Source organism: Xyrauchen texanus, chromosome 30, assembly GCF_025860055.1.
Source record: "Xyrauchen texanus isolate HMW12.3.18 chromosome 30, RBS_HiC_50CHRs, whole genome shotgun sequence".
NCBI classification, from domain to species: domain Eukaryota; kingdom Metazoa; phylum Chordata; class Actinopteri; order Cypriniformes; family Catostomidae; genus Xyrauchen; species Xyrauchen texanus.
The window spans coordinates 15,818,901-15,837,959 of record NC_068305.1 but is presented as its reverse complement, the minus strand read 5'-3'; the positions used below and the strand labels follow the sequence as shown (position 1 = coordinate 15,837,959).

General features: G+C 38.8%; 2 protein-coding genes across 4 annotated transcripts in view; one reads left to right on the top strand and one right to left on the bottom strand.

Annotated features, from left to right (window-relative positions):
* LOC127624318 (delta(24)-sterol reductase-like) overlaps window positions 1-4,983 on the bottom strand; it is a 35,465-nt gene extending 30,482 nt beyond the window's left edge. The window contains exons 1-3 of one of the 3 annotated variants that reach the window (XM_052099097.1): window positions 4,437-4,983; window positions 3,964-4,119; window positions 3,292-3,397 (exon numbers count right to left, since the gene is read on the bottom strand). In XM_052099097.1, the coding sequence (XP_051955057.1) occupies window positions 3,292-3,397; window positions 3,964-4,119; window positions 4,437-4,667 (493 nt within the window). In that variant the 5' untranslated portion in view covers window positions 4,668-4,983. The remainder of the gene's footprint in view (window positions 1-3,291; window positions 3,398-3,963; window positions 4,120-4,436) is intronic. The other 2 variants (XM_052099098.1, XM_052099096.1) reach the window with 2 other exon arrangements.
* Window positions 4,984-6,379: 1,396 nt separating this feature from the next.
* si:dkeyp-51f12.2 (uncharacterized protein LOC100151460 homolog) lies at window positions 6,380-9,002 on the top strand. Its single transcript, XM_052098240.1, has 2 exons — window positions 6,380-6,765; window positions 8,762-9,002. Exons 1-2 carry the CDS (start codon window positions 6,473-6,475, stop codon window positions 9,000-9,002), a joined length of 534 nt encoding a protein of 177 aa, XP_051954200.1. The 5' UTR covers window positions 6,380-6,472.
* Window positions 9,003-19,059: the final 10,057 nt, after the last annotated feature.

Here is a 19,059-nt window from a genome sequence, read left to right as displayed (position 1 = left end):
AAATTTATGTTGACTTTTCAGCCGGTTTCCACCTCTTCCTTGCATGTCCTTTAACTGTTATAATCATCTATATTTAAGTATTTACCAAATTAAGCTTTTTATAGCCTACATTCACTAGATTAAAACTATTGTCATCTATCAGCAAATATTTTTAACCAATTAATCAGCAAAACCGATATATCGGTCTGGCTCTAGTGTAAAGTCATTTAGGTAAATATACAGGAAATGGATGGATGGATAATTGGATGGAAAGTATAATAACAGAGTAGTTTAAAGTGCAATTACAAAAAACAACTTTTACAGCACTGTAAAACAATGTAAATAAAGGAGATGTAAGACGCAAGGTGAAGATGGCATCTCTCATCACCACCAAACTTACAAACTGTATCCAGCCATGGTCACGAACGATACCATCAGCTAATATTGGCTGGAATAGTGCTTTACAATTCAGGTCCAGTATTTCATTAATACCTGCTGTGTGATTTTGGGGAGCTGAGGTGGATGTAGAAAGAGATATTTGATAAGGAGCTGGTGAAGAGAGTCTGTAGTACATTAAAATAAGTCACATGGTCAAGGCTAAAGTCACTGCAGGCTTCTTTATGGTCACCAAAATCTATGCATCACACAAAAATATCTCGTATCACCAATCTCGCTTGCGTGATTTCTCTGACTCTCTGGTTTGCAGCAGCTGTGAGTGTGTCGTTGCTATAGGTGAATTACAAAAATTGAAAAATACTTTCTGGTGATATTTTGTGATCAACTCACCCTCAATTTTTGCAACCTACAGTCCGCCTCCAAATCGCTTTTAACCAATGCACAAATTGTAAAAAATTTAATATTTTATTTAATACCGTGTTTGCCAAATGTTTCATTAAAAAAAGTTGTCATTAGTCAATTCCATTAATGTTTTTCAATAAGATCTTTTAACATAACTTCACTGCTAACATTGTTGAATCCTGTATGTTAACTTTCATGAGTTCTTAAGTAGTTCATGTAAGAAACTTTGGATAAAAGCATCTGCTACTGTAAATGAAAGACTTTAAATTATAAATTGTATTATTATGTGCCAATACCAGGGGAATAGGTGATCGAGTTTAAGTGCATCGATCAGTTATTTCATTTTTCCAATTTCTTTTTCCATTTCCAAATTGCTTTGAAGTAGCACTAATTTACAAGTCAGCAAAGTGCAGTTAAATCTCCCAGCTAACAACGGCTTCTAATACAATACAACAGAAAAAAACAAGCAAGCTACAGCTACTGTTCATTCTGACAGACAAAATGCTTCCCATTACAAAAACTTGCATGGCTGGGCCATGAGGACGCACGCCTGGTGCTAAGTTGTCTAATCAGCAAGAGAGAGATAAGGAGGGGCCCGAGATGCCAGTTAGAGAGAGACGCACGTGTTGTGTGTGTGCGTCTTTGTTTACATTGCTGTTTACAGTGCTAAAGTTTACATTGCTGTTCAGCCAGTTCCCGCCTCCTCCTTGCCCATGCTGTGAAACACATTATATTGGTGCCGAAACCAGGGAGGGAGGAAGGATGCCCTGTCAGAGCCCTCGCCGCTGTTGGAGGGTCGCGAAGCTGAGGAGGTATGGCACGTGGTACTGGAGCAGTTCACCAGGAGGCGGAGAAGCCTGCTGACACACGCCAGGAGACGAAGAAGCCACCGCCGTCCGCCAGGGAGTGGAGGAGCTCACTGCTGTCCACCTGGAGGGAGGAGCCACTGTCTGGGGCAGATGAGCTCGTTGCCAACTGCCAGGAGGCGGAGGAGCTGCTGACGTCTGCCGGGAGGCGGAGGAGCCTGCTGCCGTCTGCCAGGAGGCAATGTCCAGTGCCACTGCACTGCGTCATGGAGGACCTCTGCCCTGCTGGCCGAGGACCAGGCGACAGTGTGTCCGAGGAATGGCGAGCCATTTTTTCCCTCTCCTCTCTCGTTCTGTCTCTCCAACTCTCTATTTCTTTACCTCCTCTCTCTCCCCTCATCTCTCTCTTAGTTTCCAGGAGATGGGGAAGGCCGGCCGGAGGAAGAACGGCCGAAAGGAGGGGGGGTAGGTCAGGCCGGAGGTTTACCCATAATGACACAAGCCTGGCACTGAACTGTCTAATCAGTGTGAGAGAGATAATGAGGAGCCAGGACGCCAGTTCGAGAGAGAGAGAGACGCACATGTTGTGTGTATACATCTTTGTTTTGTTTGCTGCAAAGCACTTCTATGTTATGAATGAGTTATGTTCTGTCATTGAAGTTTACATTGCTGTTCAGCCGGATCCCGCCTCCTCTTTGCCCATGTTGTGAAACGGGTTACACTTCTGCTCTAACTTCTAAATTACTTCAGCTACTATTGGAACTTGGCAGTGCTACACTGCAGATATTGTTTGCAATTTGCTTGGGTTGCTCATATTTTAAGTTGCTTTGGATAAAAGTGTCTGCTAAATGACTAAATGCAAATTTTAGAGGAGGGTGTGACAACAAAAATAAGAACCACTGATCTAAGCATTATATGTCTTGCCACATGAATGAAATTGTGTCTTAATCTGAGACCTGGTTACAAACATGCATAACTAGACTTCCACAGATTTTTTTAAAGCATATGCCAAATGGATAAATGTAAAGACAGAGTGCTACAGGACTTTAAAAAAAAAGATTTATTTTAATTGAATATTGATGGAGCAACATAATTTGTGTGAAAATAAGTAATAAAGGTTTGATAAAAATTCATTTTCAAGTATTCTATAAACAAATGAATCTCCATTGTAACTGGATCAGTCAATATGAGCCCTCTTTGAACATTTTTCATTACAAATCTATTCGCCTCAATTAAGAAAAACAATGTGTTTTATGCAGGCACTTTAGCCCCTACAACCCCAAATACTATCCTCTCACTTATTGGACAGTTATTGAAAAACGTTTGATTTAATCACCTTAAAAAATTACAAATAAGTATTTTGTCTCAAGATAAATATGATATTTTTATGATTTTCATTAGCTGTAAATTTACAACATTTTAAAAAGGATCAAATATTAGATAAAATTACCTCAAAATCAAACATTAGACATAACACAATGTTCTTATGGATCAGGAATATTTTGCAGTGTACCTGTATAGTGACAAACATGTGTTAAGGAAAGTCCTAGGGTAGTTTTTGTAGATGTTTACTCTTTTGGGAGAAGATAAAAACAAAAGTGCCTCTTACACCAGGGGACCTTTAGCACTGTTGTACCCTATATATTCATACAGTGCATGCTGCAGACATAATTAGCATTGGTTTATGTGTTTGGCTCTCACAACCTACCTACTGTGAGGTCATCAAGTTCAGGCAACACAGGCAAAGTCCAGCCAATAGAGTTAAGTAGAGCAGTCACCTGACCCATGTTAGCTAAAGGTTCCACACGCACCACCTGAAAAGATGCACTTGTATATGAATATATTTACATATAAAGCTGCTTTGTTGTTTGCAACAATTACAAACTTCATATTTGCAAACTTTATGTTGCATTAATTCTATTGCTCACATCTTTTTTTTCTCTCATTTTCTTCCTAATTTGGTATGCCTAATTCCCAATGCACTCTAGGTCCTCATGGTGGCATAGTGATTCGCATCAATTCGGGTGGCAGAGGACGAATCTCAGTTGCCTCCGCATCTGAGATTGTCAATAGGCACATCTAATCTAGTGGCTTATTCAGCGCATTACCACAGAGACTTAGCAGGTGTGGAGGCTTCATACTATTCTCTGCGGCATCCACGCACAACTCACCACGCGCCCCACCGAGAGCGAGAACCACATTATAGTGACCACGAGGAGGTTAACCCAACATGACTACCCACCCTAGCAACCGGGCCAATTGGTTGCTTAGGAAGCCTGACTGGAGTCACTCAGCACGCCCTGGATTCGTATTGTTCATATCTTTAAGATTCCAATTCTAATACATTTCCGAATGATATCAAGAAAAGCATATCAGCCACCTGTCGCTTTGTGTCCACCTCCAGGATGTCCATCATGTTAATCATGATGTTCTTGTGCGTCTTCTTGTATTTTCCCACCCTGAGGGACACAGTCAGCCATCCAGGACGACCTGTGCACATATGTTTCTTCCCTCCCTCTTTTCTCCATTCTCGCACCTGGAAAATTGAAATGCCATTTTAATTTGCATTGCACTGCATGCATTTTTTCATAAGTATGCAGAGTGTATTATTTTCCACTATATAATATATAATATTATATTATACTCTATTATGCAATTACATTTTCCAACAGCAGATGCATTACTATGACACTCAAAATACTGTACAACACTACAGAGTGAACAATTAGTCAAAAGTGAAACTGTAAGATGCAAGTTATGTGAATATGAAAAGCACTTACTCTAACAGCTGAACATATCACATAATGCTTTACAGACTGGCAGAATGCATGCGAGTAGAGGTTGTGCACTTACCTGTCTCTGAATGTCTCTGACCCGCTGGTCGTGCTGCTTGGGTGCTGAGCACATCTTGAAGATCATCCACGCGCGCAGGTAATAGTACACATCAAAGATGACGGATAAAGGCAGCAGAAAGAGGCAAACGAAGATCCATCTCTGGTGTACTATCACGTACTCTAAGCCCTTCACTTTTATCCATACTAAAAACAACACGACTAACCCACCCAAATATAATAACGGGTCCATTCTGACACCTTTTTAATCGCGAGATGTCTAAATAAAAACGGAAAATGCTTGTTGCTTGTTTTTAATTGCACAAATCCTTTTGTTATTTGTGTTCACAACAGACGAATAAAAAAGTCAAACACACGCATTGCCACCGGTCCAATATATTGTTCTTTTAAGCCATTTCTCGTACTCCTCGCACGCAGGGGTTTCCCCTTGAAATTCTGATTCTTTTAAGAACGTGCCCAGGTGGTCTTCGAAGGCCCTCCCCTAACATGCGGTGATTGGTCAAAGGCGCGTCAATTCACATGACGCCAGTGGTTGCGCGGTGCCTCTTCAGCCAATCACAAGAAAGAAATCCCGTCACACCATTGACTGATAAGCTGCGTACACACTGCCAGCGACTTTATCGCTGCAGGTCGCCAGTGTCTGGCGGTGAAGTCGCTAGTGGGTGTTCCCACTACTGGTTGCCTAGTAACGTTTATAAATGACATTCACGGATGTCGTTCCATTGCTGTTGACAGCGAATCTCTTTTCTTGCCACTAAAAACAAACATTTTGGAGGGAAAAGACTAAATATAAATGGAATCAGTACATAAAATGCTTTATATCAAAGATGAATGAGAAACAAGTCGTGCTGTTTGCCAGAGTGGCTGTTTATCTGCGGCGAAAATGCAAATGTCGGTCTGTCTGGGTCCATAAAATCCCCGCGATCTCAGATACACCTTTCCACGCAGTATTTTTCTTTAAAATGTCCTTGTACGTGGGAAGAGCCATATCATAGAGCACTGGAAAATTTCTAACAGCAAGAATTAGCCTTTCATCCATCTTTCCGTTACTGCAGGAGAGAGAGAGAGAGAGAGAGAGAGAGAGAAGGATCACGTGAGCTCTCCCGTCGTCTCTCCTATTGGCTGTCGCTTCCGTTAGTCGCTCCAAAGTTGAACTTTTCTCAACTTTGTCGCGTCGCTGGACACGCCCACATCTAGCGCCAACGGTCGCGACAGCTCGTGTCGCCGGAAGTCGCTGTGCTCTCATTGAAAATGAATGGTATTGAGTCGCTGTCGCGCGCGATGTCGCTGGCAGTGTGTACGCACCTTAGTGATTATGATCATTATCATGCAGCAGTTGAATATCGGGGCGAGTGGCTACATAATTACACACTACTACGGACCGGTGACTTACATTTAACTGTCAGGCTTTTTAAACTATTTAACTGGCAAAATAAACATACATCGATTTAGGCTACTTCGAATGTATTTTTCTGCTGGGTTTTCATTTTAACCTGCAAATACTTTTTGGAGGAAAATCTATTTTGAAAAGGTTAGGGATCGCCTGTAAAACAAATAAGGAGATGATTACCTTTATAAGTCTTCTTTAAAGTCATGCCAGTACGCATCTGGCCTACAGACGGCTCTTGGGTGGGGCGTGAACTCTAGTGATCCTCATAATGATAGAGGAGTTTGACAGTATCAGATGCTCCACAGCAAAACATCGCTTCTAGCAAGCAACAGCAGAAGAGTCTGTTGGTTTAATTGGGACTGAAAATGTTTATTGGAAAAATATTCTTTCTGGGAACTTGTCACTACTATATCAAGACAATTGGCAATAATATGAAAGTAGCACCAGTCATATAATGCGAATATTGTGACATCGAGGACATGCGATTTCCCTCAGAAGTGACCCAATGCAGACTCGTTTCTGTAAACATTCGCCGATTGAGGAACTTTCTTTACTCTTGAATCTCGATCTCCTCTTAAAGACAAACTGGACGATGCGCGCTGATCCTACCAGATAGGAAAAAGGCTTTAAACGGCAACATTATATGAATGGACACTATGTCTTCCCTTCATCATGGCGCTATTTTTACTGGAGTATTTCTCATTGTCACCGGCGGCTCCACCACGTTTCTAACTTCTAGTCAAAGTAGACTCCAGGCGTTCAGTATGTGTTGTGTGGTGCTCGGGGCGGTGATGCTCATATTAGGACTCTTCTGGGCGATGAACAGTCAGAGAAACCCTGTGCCTTATAATGAAGAATATAACCAAGATTACAGTCAAGCCCTATTCACACCACCGGCCGGAAACCTCTTCCCTGAACCCCAGTCCATCTTTCTGCACCGGTAAGTGGAGTATCACTTTATAATGTCTGCATTAAAAGAACAGATCAAGCAAAAATGAAAATTCTCTCATCATTTACTCGCCCTCATGCCACCCCAGATGTGTATGACTTTCTTTCTTCAGCAGAACACAAATTATGATTTTTAGAAAAATATTTGAGCTCTGTTGGTCCATACAATGCAAGTGAATGTTGGCCAGAACTTTGAAGCTCCAAAAAGCACATAGAAGCAGCATAAAAGTTATCCAAAAGACTACAGTGGTTTAATCCTGGTCATCAGAAGCTATATGATAGGTGTGGGCGAGAAACAGATCAATATTTCAATTCTTTTTTTACTATATATTCTCCTCCCTGCACATTAGGTGGCAATATGCAGGAAGAATGTGAATCGTCAAAAACAAAATAATGTGGAAGTGAAAGTGAATGTGAAGATTTATAGTAAAACATGCTGTTCATATTGCTTCAGTGGACATGGATTAAATCAATGGAGTCATAAAAATTACTTTTATGCTGCCTTTATGTGTTTTTGGTGCTTCAAAGTTTTGGACCCTGTTCACTTACATTGAATGAACCAACAGAGCTGAGAAGTTTTTTCCTCCATAAATCTTCATTTGTGATCTGCGGAAGAAAGAATGTCACATCTTGGATGGCATGAGGGTGAGTTGGATGATACTATCCCTTTAATAATAACTGTTTGGATGAAACATACAGAAAATAATTATAGTCCGAGTATGTGATTTGCATAGCTGTCAATATCTATCTAGAGTAGAAACTTAACTGATTCATGCATTTTCATGAAGCACTTTTCTCCAAGTCTGAATGAAATTCACAGTTTCGCATTTTAAATGTTTTAGCACACTTTAAATGGAATTGATAGGAGCAACTATGGTCATAATTTTACTTTTCAATCCATACCCCCCACATCCCTCCGGATTTGCTCCATCTCTCTTTTCCTTTTTCCTATCTCTCTCCCAACCTCAGATGCCATTAAAAATCACTTAGTGGAGAAGTCTAGCAACTGCTGCCACTCAGCTGAGCTCGGCAGTTCTGATATCTGATACTGAAAATCCTTTTAATTCCCTCTTGTGGTCACAGAACGTTTACCACCTTTTTTCCAGGAGTCTGTTCCAGTGTCATTTTCCACAACATTAATATTAAACTGAGGGAATCACCATAAAATTCAGTTGTATATACTATACGGGGCTATTTGTCACACAGGGCTATATCTCAGTAACTATGAAGTCAAATTATGCAAATGCCATGATTTTCTGATTTTTCTTTAAAAAAAAACATTGGCTGAACAGAAATGTTTTTTCCACATGATTCACCATGTTTGAAATTAGTTTTCTCAAAGAACACCTCAAATTAAAATTCTCTCATCATTTACTCACCCTCATGCCATCCCAGATGTGTATGACTTTCTTCTGCAGAACACAAATAAAGATTTTTAGAAAACTATCTCAGCTCTGTAGGTCCATACAATGCAAGTGAATGGGTGCCAAAATTTTGAAGCTCCAAAATCCACATAAGGGCAACATAAAAGTACTCCAGACAGAGATGATAGGTGTGGGTTAGAAACAGATCAATATTTAAGTCCATTTTCCACTTTCACCTTCTTCTGTTTTTGGAGATTCACATTCTTCATTGTTTTTTGTTTCATAATTGCATAATTTTGCTGTATAGGCTGTTTAATGGCAGGTTCCTTTGTGACCACTTCCCCATATATTGTGACAATATGTTTAGCTATTGGGCATGCAGTCACAAAAGGTCAACATGTGGTCAATGAAAAATCTTTTTTATTGGTAATAACAGTAGAAATGTTCAATAGCTTTTTGTAGCCAAGACTTTAAGGTAGGTTCCTATACAGTAAGTGACATAAATAAAAAATAAACCTATCCTAAAAAATATTCATTTTGGTTAAAAGTGTGAGTACTAGCCTGGTGTCCCCTATTTATTTTGTAATCTAAACTTTTTATCAAAAGTGTGTCTGTATTTTGAAGGACTGTGCAGAGGCGAGGTGTGTATGGTGAGGATTTGGACTATCCCCCCATGGAGCCAACATGTTTTAGCCCTACCAGCCGGGTTCGGCCCCCTCACTGGGACATGGAACCTCCCCCACCTTATGAGGTGGCCATCAAAACCACTAGAAGCTCCACACACCTGAGACGCAGCTACTCGGATACACAGCTAATCACTGAACCACTCTTTGGACGCTCACGAGAGATCAGTTTCGAGGTTTAACGTCTGTCATCTTTTGATGCCTGAACTAAGAAGCTCATTTGAATACCCACCAGAATGTATTTACACACAGGTGCTGATGAACTTATAAAACAGACATCAACAATCCGCAGGATATTGAGAGGGTGTTTTGAGCCTCTTAAAGGATAGTTTACCCAAAAATTACCATTCTGTCATAATTTACTCTTCCTTATGTCCTTCTAAACATGTATGCCTTTTCTCAGTGGTGGGCCATGCATTAAAATTCTAGGCCTTCAGTGTGATTCATGCCATTAAGAAAACACAGTTTCACAATGAATTAGACACCGTATGCCTTTGGGCATCATACATTGTCGCAGCGAATTAATAATACAAACTAACATTTTAAAAACACGTCAACACACGAAAGCCAGAACTTGAAATGGCACTTAATGCTCAAGCAAGCCTAATTTTAACTGCAGCATGACTGTTTTGTAAAATGAATGTCTCCCGAACAGATATTCAAAAATCATAATTTTCATTTGAATCTACCAAGGAGGTCTATAATACCTGGAAAGTCTATTTCATAATATTTATGATTCTAGAGTACACGGTTATGCTGCGCTACATTCAAGTTGGATGTGGGATATTCTTACTTGATATCTCCGACCATAAATGCACTCCATTCCCAGATATTCAGAACTGCAATGCTACTGATATCAAGATGTCTCCTATCAACCTAAGTGATAAACAATGCTGCAGCGCTAGATTTGTGCTACAGGTGTACTTTTGATGTTGTATAAAATGACGTTTTATACAACATGAAAAAACTGCACTGCACATGTTTATAATTATGGTTGAACTGAATCCACAGGTATTACGCATTGGTTGATGTGCCTTATAATTATTTTCATGGCAGAATGTGTATTAGACTGTCAACGCTACCACAATAGATATGGTCTATGGTTGCATGTGTCATTTATGTCCGAGACTCCAATAATCTCCACCTCTTTCTAATTCATGTAATGAATGCAAATATGCCAAAAATATTGCATAAATATTAAGCATATTAAAGCGTGCTGGTATATTTAATGCAAAAATATTTGGAATGTTGAAAATTTCGCACAAAGTGTGAAAATGTAACGCACACCTGGCGAGATATTGTGCTGTAAGTGATATGTGTACTTTTTGTTATAATGAAAGAGAAGCCTTCACATACAACGCAAATCGAGCGTTTCGCACAGCGCGTTTACATAAAGTCAATGCAAAGACACGAATTTGCGAATGAAGTGAACGGCGCGAAGCGAAAACGTGAAATCGCTTATTTCGCATTCGTTGTCACATAAGCCTATCAGCATTGAGATTGTCCGGCTGTCACTGAAGTAGTAGCAGAAGAAATCAGGAAAAAATGGATGAGAAAATGGTTGTAGCGGTGTGTGGGCACCCGGAATTGTATGACACAACGTCAACGTATCTGATACTTATACAACAAATACAGAACAGCAATTGTTGTGATCTCGGCCATGGTTGAAGCCCCTCCTCCTAATTTTTTTTTTTTTAAGTTGTATGTGCACGCACCTTAAGCCACATATTTTTCTCTTGTAGTATGTCTTCAAAGTTTTTGTGTGATTGTTTTTCTACAATTGAAACATGTTTTATTTTTTGCATTAAGAATGCATTGAAGTGGAGTACTTAGTTAAGTCTTTAAGATTGCTTGTGAATAAGAAATGTTCTTCTTTTTTTAAGATATTATGATGACATTTTTGTATGTGCCATGAACCAGGACAAATATTAAGATTACATTTTTTTCATGTTTCTTCATTTTATTTATTTTTTCTCTCTATTATCAATGCCTTTTATGTATATGCAGTTATAATTACATAATTGTTAACCTTTTTGCATTACCAAAAAAAAAAAAAAAAAAGACAGGGACATATCCTAAAGATCACACCCACCAAGAACAAATTACTGACGGGGTGGAGCTCAGACTCGCGTACTACTTCAGGCATGCGATATGTGTCACGCTTTGCTTGTAAGCATCAAGGAATAAATTCTGACTGGATAAACTTTTAGTTTTTCTAAGAGTGGAAAGTGGTTAAATATACAAAGGCAAAAAGGTGATTGAAAATGAAAAGATGAAAAATATGTATTTATTTGGCATGTTAGACCAGCAGAGAATGCTTTGCTGGCCCTGAGATTTCACCACTGCCTTTTCTTCTTCCATGGAACACAAAAGGAGATGTTAGGCAGAATGACAGCATCAGTCACCATTTACTTTCATTGTATGAGTCAATACAAGTGAATAGTGACTAACTAACATACTGCCATATCTTCGTTTGTGCTCCATGGAAGAAAGCCAGTCTTTTGAACACAGGTTTGAGACACATGAGGGAGTGTAAATGATGACATAATTGATAGTTTTGGGTGAAATATCCCTTTAACTGTGTGTTTACAGCCTTATTCAGACTGAAATACCAAGAAAATATGCTTTTTCACAAATAAAATGTATTAGAAAATAAATATGTATAGAAGCACACAAACAAATGATGAATTGCTCATGAAATTAAATGCATTACAAGAGGGAGGCTTTAAAGATGTACTCAGTAATTCCCCCCATTCAAATCGTTTACAGATAAAGAAATGAATACTTTTTTATATATTTGCAATGATGTGCACTCACATGAGATGAAGACTCCAATCATATTTTTAGCTTAATGAAAGCTGTTTTATGTTAATTCTGGGGCTGCTATGTTGAGATCACAGGACTAGCCAAAAACAACTTGCTTTTTCCCCTCTAAGAATACATTTTACTCTGGTGGTTAGGTTTAGGTGATAGAGTTAATACAATATGCATTTCTGTTGACTGCATTACGTCATTTACATCTCGCTTTTGGCACCACTCTGTGAACATTTCACTTCGAGAATTGAGATCACGTGTACATTTAACAACACTTCCAGGTTCAGCCACTGGGGGCAGTGCTTTGAATTTTAGGAAGCATGGACTGATTTCAGCACAAAAACTTTTTTCTGGATGAAAAACATTTTTCTGGATTTTGTTGCCGAATTCACAGTGTGACATACTTCTGTGCTGCTAGATTTCAGTATAAGATGACTTGGACTATCCATCAGCGCAACATCAACAAACAAATTACTGGGAACACATTTGGAAGTAACATCAACAAAACATACCCACATGTGAAAACACCTCGACTTCAAGGCATCTGAAATTGATCGCTCAAATTCTAAAAAGATTTTCTACTGTATGTGTGAAGCATATAGCCACTGCAAAAAATGCCAGGTTAAATGTTCATTTGTTGTATTGCAGCCAACTTTACCTTGTTTTAACTGTAAAATGCCTGATATTTAAACACGTCTGATAACGACATAGATTAGTGACACTGAAGAAAAAGCATTTTGTTGTATATCAAGTCCTATTTATTTTTGAAAATGTCAGGGTGATCTCTTCAGAGATCTGTCCAATGAGACGAATAAGGAAAATATTGTGATGCCTGATTATGGGAGCACAACTTTACGGAGAAAACCACACAGCCAACATTACTGGGTTTAATGATGAACTAATGTTCTCTTGAACACACAGAAAAAAAAAGAAAATAAATATGCATTCACAGCCAGTGATATTCATCTTTTAATAAGGGCACTTCTGGGTATTTCCCCATGCTTTGCCATTACCGTCTGTTTCCTTTGAACATCAAGGACAATTAATAATCTGTTTCCATCAGTTTGTGTGCATGTTTAATTGAGATGCTGTACCTTCCTTTTTTATAAATAAATGATCAACCAGACACATTTTTCTTGTTTCCGTTTCAGATTTGGCACAAAATGGAATACTGTACCATAATATACACTTGGGCTGTCAATTGGTAAAATGTATAAATCAAATGTATTAAATGATGTGCAGATTAACTCAATTAATCGCTTATGTTAATATTTACTGAGAAAGGCCCCCCAAATAAAGATGATTTTGTATATAATAATTAAAATGAGTATAAATATAATTTATAATTTAAATACAGTACCTCGTATACTTACTGTATATTGTGTCAGCAGACAAGTTAAGCATTCCAACAATGCAAAAAGTGTCTGTATCAAAGTCAGGCAGGTGCAAAACGAGACGATGAAGAGACAAAGATGAAGTAGAACAGTGCAGTTTTATTAAAATTAATTGAAAGTGTTAAATCTATAAACCAAAACAAAAACCATGACTACAAAGACTGGGGCAAACAAGATAACCAATAATAAACTAGAACTGATAACGAGATAAAAAAAAGAAAGACAATGAAACATGAACCAATGAGAGGACAAGACTAATAAACATATGACACATAACAGTCACATGACATGATGGGATCACATTAGGGGAACACAAAATCAAGAAATGACAGGGACCAGGAAACTAAACTTCAAAATAAAAGACATGGATCAAAGCATGAACAAAATACACATACGTTACATATACCCCTCTCTATGGGCGGCTCCCGATGGCCAACATAAAACGACAAAAAATAAGTTCAACAGGTTCTTACACCTTTTCTAAAGTCCAATTCAAGCACTTTTCAAGGTGTATTTTAAAGCTTTTCCAGCATCTTACAGCTTCATTATTTATTTAATAATATTTATTGCTTCTAATTTTATTTTATTTTTAAATATACTTCATGTAATATTAATAATTACATAATACATAAAAAATAAGTTAATAGAATATAAAGTATTCTTTCATTACGGCCATGCTAAAAGTTTTGCGGTTGTCCAGCTGGTGTCCTTCACAAGTCTGTCTCTTGAAGATGCATTTGACAATCCACGATTGCTTCAGTGTTTGTAGATCTGTGCCGATTTTCAAGATCTTATAATGTTATATAACATTATAACAAAATAACGCGTTAAAACAATTAGCGCAATTAATCACAATGCCGCCAGACCATAATAAGTAAGATTCCTGAGAAATGAAAGCTTGTAGTATCACCTGTTTACTCCAGAGGGCAGTAAGTGGCATTTCAGCTGTATGAGCAATGCACAGTTTATACAGTGAAGAAAACACTTCAGTAGGAAGACAACTACGCAATTTTTATTTAAATATTTAAAGATAACTATGTATAATTATATATTGATATAAATATGTATAATCATTATATATTGAGTTACTATTATATGAGGGGCTTTCTCAGCAAATATTTGTATATGTGAATAATCGTGATTAATTAATTGAGACACCATGTAATTAATTCGATTAAAAAATGTAATCGATTGACAGCCCTAGTTACAATGCTTTTGAAAAGTCTGTTTCATACTTTTTACGATCGACAGCTTTTTGGAAAATGCAGCCTTGACCACATCGTTTAACTGTATACAATGAGAGGTCGCATTTTAAATATACTTACAATAATCATTCAATCACCAGTGTCAACTCATCACTTCGTGAATGAATGTGCATATGAATGTCATCTTAGTTTATTTACAACATCTTTTTAAATATATAATCACATCATCATCATCAAATCATATATGTTCTCTGTGCTTGGACGCATCCAGTGATGCCATGAATGAAAATGTCTGCAGTCACAAATCTAGTCAGCTTTTTGCATCTATAACAATTAAAGGTCTGGATTTTGATATGGAAACGAATCATGGACCGCAGTTACAGACAGATATACTGGAGCAGGAATCAGATGAATCAGGCACAAACTCTCTGTGCGTGAACTCATGGAAGCATGAAAGCAGAACAGCAACTGCAAATTGCAAAATGATTTACATAATGTGCGATTACTAGTGTTGATGCATGTTAATAAAAGTTAAATGTTTTTTGGCACCAGGTTAACTTGCTTCATTAAATTCAGTTCATCAACATTCAATTAATGGCATTTACTCTCTTCATTGACTGTCTAGCAAAAAAAATTGAGTTTACATACCTACCGAAAATAGACTATAATTTAGCCAGCTAGCTTAAACAAACGTAACGTGTAACGTTGGTCTAATCGAAAATTCCCTGCGACTTACCTTTTACATGGCTCGAAAGTGCAGACTCTCCATGGTGAAAAGATGCACATTCTTTTTGCAGACTTTACAGGTGGCTACTCGAGGATTTGGTCCTAGTTTCAACCATGACTTGTATTTTTCTTTTCAAGCCAATGCTCATTGAAGCGACAACCTAAGCATGTTGTCATCTCCTACTCTGTTCCATCAGAAGCCACTCATCAAAAAAGACCAGCAGATCACACTAAAGCCACACACGCAGACTCTGGAGTGGTGAGCGAGGCTCAAGCGGATTCGTCCTTATTTTATGCAAATGGCAAAAGCAGTTAGGCCCTCTCTGACTTATTTTATCTAAAAAAGCAAACTATTAAGTAAGATATCGAATTATCATGAAAGCAATGCAATTACAATTTCTAGCGGTTTCCAGCACTATATCCAAAATCCAAGCACCTTTCAAACCTTGAAAACACCACATTCAAATTCAAGCATTTTCAAGGATTTCCAGCACCCGTACAAACCCTGAACAGGGAGCAGGTTGGGGGGGCCTATGGAAACCAGACAGTGTTTTTGCACTCGTTTGTTATGTTTCCCCATATGTAGACCCATGCTGGACAAATGTCTTTGACTGTTGTGCCGTGTCTCGCTGTTTCTTCAGTGTCTCGCGCAGGACACTGTAAAAAAAAATGCATGCTATATTCGCATAGTTTTGGGGTTTGGGCTTAGTACAGCCTCACACCATATCACACTATCTGATATTTATGATGGTTGCACACACCATTATCTGCCTGACAAGCTGTGCTACCTAAGTTTTTAACACATTTTATGCTGTTGTAGTACATACCGACAGGTTCTCCCATGCCTCTCAACATATGCTACCTATGTTTTAACTTTACATAATCACTGTTTTTACTGCTGGTAGCACATTCTAAACAGGTAGCACAGATTGTCAGAATCTCAGCAATTTTTAAACACTGTGTCAAGTTAAAAAGAACTTAAAATTGTCAAAAATGCTTGTCGAGACACCTGCGTGCCTGTTTCATTCTTTGTGCTTTCTCTAGATTGTTTTTTAGTGCAGGTGTCACAAAGATTCAACATTCTAAACAAGTTCAGGCTGCATAGGGGGACTGTTGCAGTGTTTCATATTTTTCCAGATTGTTCTGCACCAAGCTAAGTTTCAGCACATTAAAATGAACAAAAACCACTATTTGCACATTCCAAAGGTTGTAGTAAGTTCCCAGTGAGCTGACTGACTTAATACAGGTGAGATTTTTACAGTATGTCCAATAATATGTGTAGCATTAGATTATTTTAAGTTTATCTGCTGGGAACTTACAACCTTTGGAATGTGAAATAACATATTGGTGACTTTTTTCTCTCAAAAATAATCAAATTCTGTACTCATTATTGGTCTTACTCTAAACATCTCATCTGTAGGATGCCAGTCTATCCACTGGGAATTAACTATAACCTTTGGAATGTGAAATAACATTTTGGTGAAATATTATTTATATTAAATCTAATACTGTATTCATATTATTGGACGTATTGTAAAAATCTCACTTGTATTAGCGCAGTCTATTAACTGGCAACCTACTACAACATTTGGTATGTAAAAGTGTACTTTTAATATTTAACTTGCATATCAACTGAATGAGTGATTGGACACTGACTGTGTTTAATAGTGAGTGGAAATTTCAGATGGTCCCTTAAGTACGCTAACCAATGAAAGCGCATCGGAGCATTTTCAGTCATATTTCTGCATCCACACCAAATGACAATTCTGAGTGCAGTGTTTTATGTCTGTATATTATAGTTATATATAATTTATATACCATAACATCAAGCCAAGTATGCAAAATCATAGCAAATTTGCCACCAACAGTGAGTGCGGGTATAGAAATTGAATATCCAAAAATATTCATTACGTACTTAACCTTGGTTTCCTGAGACAAAGGGAACGAGACATTGTGTAGCAAGCATATGGGGAATACCTTCTTATATTACCTAGTTGAAACCTCTCTACAATAACGCCAATATTCGAATATTAGGCTATAGTGTTTTGGCCTGAAACTGTCACAATTTCCTCAATTTCTGACTGAGAACAAGGAGCGCATTGCTCGTACCCTTCGTCTCAGGGAACCGAGGTTACATAAGTAACCAAGACATTGCATGGCAACGCATATGGGGAACAGAATACCATCACACGGCACTACATGACATAACTTCCCAGAGAGGAACATGCATGGCACAGCGACCAACATGAGTATGCCACAGTGAGCGATCCTTGTGCTGGCCAGGAGGGGAGCACTCATAACAATATATGAACTATAGTCATATAGTATGAATTAACTTCTTATGAACCAAGTTGGGAAGGGAGTATATTTATAATGAAAGTGCTTGTGATTTTATGGTAAATTATAACGGCCTGCATGCATGCGGTTGTGTAAATGATGGGGAGCCCGTACTTAAAGGGAGGGGCATTAGTATATATATATATTTGGCTAATGAATAGCAAGTGATCTAAACAGAGAGGACTTGCAAATGCAATGATGGTTCCTCATCTGAATTAAATGGAGGAGGGAAGAAGGCCTGAATGTGAACCGTCTGCACTTTGAAGGGCATGGTTATGATCTTAGGCACATAGCCTTTCCTGGGTTTAACAGTGGCTCTTGAAAGGCTGGAGCCAAATTCCAGACATGAGTTGTCGACTGCTAATGGAGAGCATGCACAAATCAACAGAGTCCAAAAGCTTAAAGGGGGGCCCTGCAAGAGCTTTTAGGACTAAAGTTAAGTGCCATGTCGGGACTGTAGCCAGCTGAGGTGGGTTTAATCATCTTGCTCCCTTAAGGAACTTTATGATTAAATCATGCATGCCTATAGAGGTGCCAGCTTAATGTATGTGATATGCAGAAATAGTTGCCACATACACTTTGAGTGTTGACGGGGTGAGTCCTGCGTATAATTGCTCTTGAAGAAATATTCAAATTTCATATATGGGACAGTTTACTGGGTCTTTCCCATGTAAGAGACACACAATCAGTGAACGCTTTCCATTTTAGCGTGTAGAGGCGTCTCATTGACGGTGCTCTGGCATGTAAAATGGTGTTCAAGACTAAACGCATCAGTTCTGGCACATCTAGAGCATCCCGTTCAGGAGCCACACATTCAGGTTCCACAGGTAGGGATTGTGCCATGCGCTTGAGAGAGGAGATCCCTCCTCAGCGGTATTTCCCATGGGGAGCTGTACAGCATCTCCATCATTTCCGGAAACCATGGTTAGTTGGGCCAGTTTGTTGGAACTAATTGGACCGTTTCCTTGTACTCTCGGACTTTGCATATGACACAGTGAATCAGGCATACAGGGAGAAACGCATATTTGTGTTTCGCCGGCCATTTGTGTGCCATTGTGTCCACTCCCAGCGGGGCTTGGTACATCGACTACCAGAGGGGACAGTGGGCATTCTCCACTGAGGCATATAGATAGATTTCAGCTTTGCTGAATATTTCCCAATTCCTCAAAACAACTTGATGATAAGGTCTCCAATCGCTCTGTATCACCCCTTGGCGTGACAGTAGGTCACAGGGACATATGTCGCTCTCAGGGACAGGAGATGATGCTCGCTCCATAAGAGGTGACGCCTCAGATTCAACAGTGGTGAATGAATTCCACCTTGACGGTTTATATATACCACTGCTGTCATGTTGTCTGAGCGAACCAGGACATGAACGCTCGTTATTTCTGACTGAAAAGCCTTTAAAGCTAGAAATACAGCCGATAGATCTAGGCAGTTGATGTGCCATGCTTCATTTGCACCCGTCCAGATGCCAAAATTCGGGCGTTCATCACACACCGCACCCCCAACCTGTGTTGGAAGTGTTAGGGGTATAACAGTTATGACCCGGACCAGATATGGAGAAAGAAGACCAGGAGTCGAGAAGTTCAATTAAAGAATCAAAAATTTACTGAAGTATAGTCTGCAGTGAAATTGGTAGAGCCAGCGGCAAAGTCTCACGAGGAGATCGAAAGCCAACTCGTACCTTACACAAAATCTTACATCAATTATACCATTTGCAAGGACGTACATTCCATTATTTTACTCCTGATTGGCTAAAA

Bases quoted from the DNA above. Each gene is read 5' to 3' on its own strand.
- si:dkeyp-51f12.2 (XM_052098240.1), top strand. From the start codon at position 6,473: ATGGACACTATGTCTTCCCTTCATCATGGCGCTATTTTTACTGGAGTA. The intron at 6,766-8,761 runs GTAAGTGGAGTA...TGTATTTTGAAG, and splicing joins CAGTCCATCTTTCTGCACCG to GACTGTGCAGAGGCGAGGTG.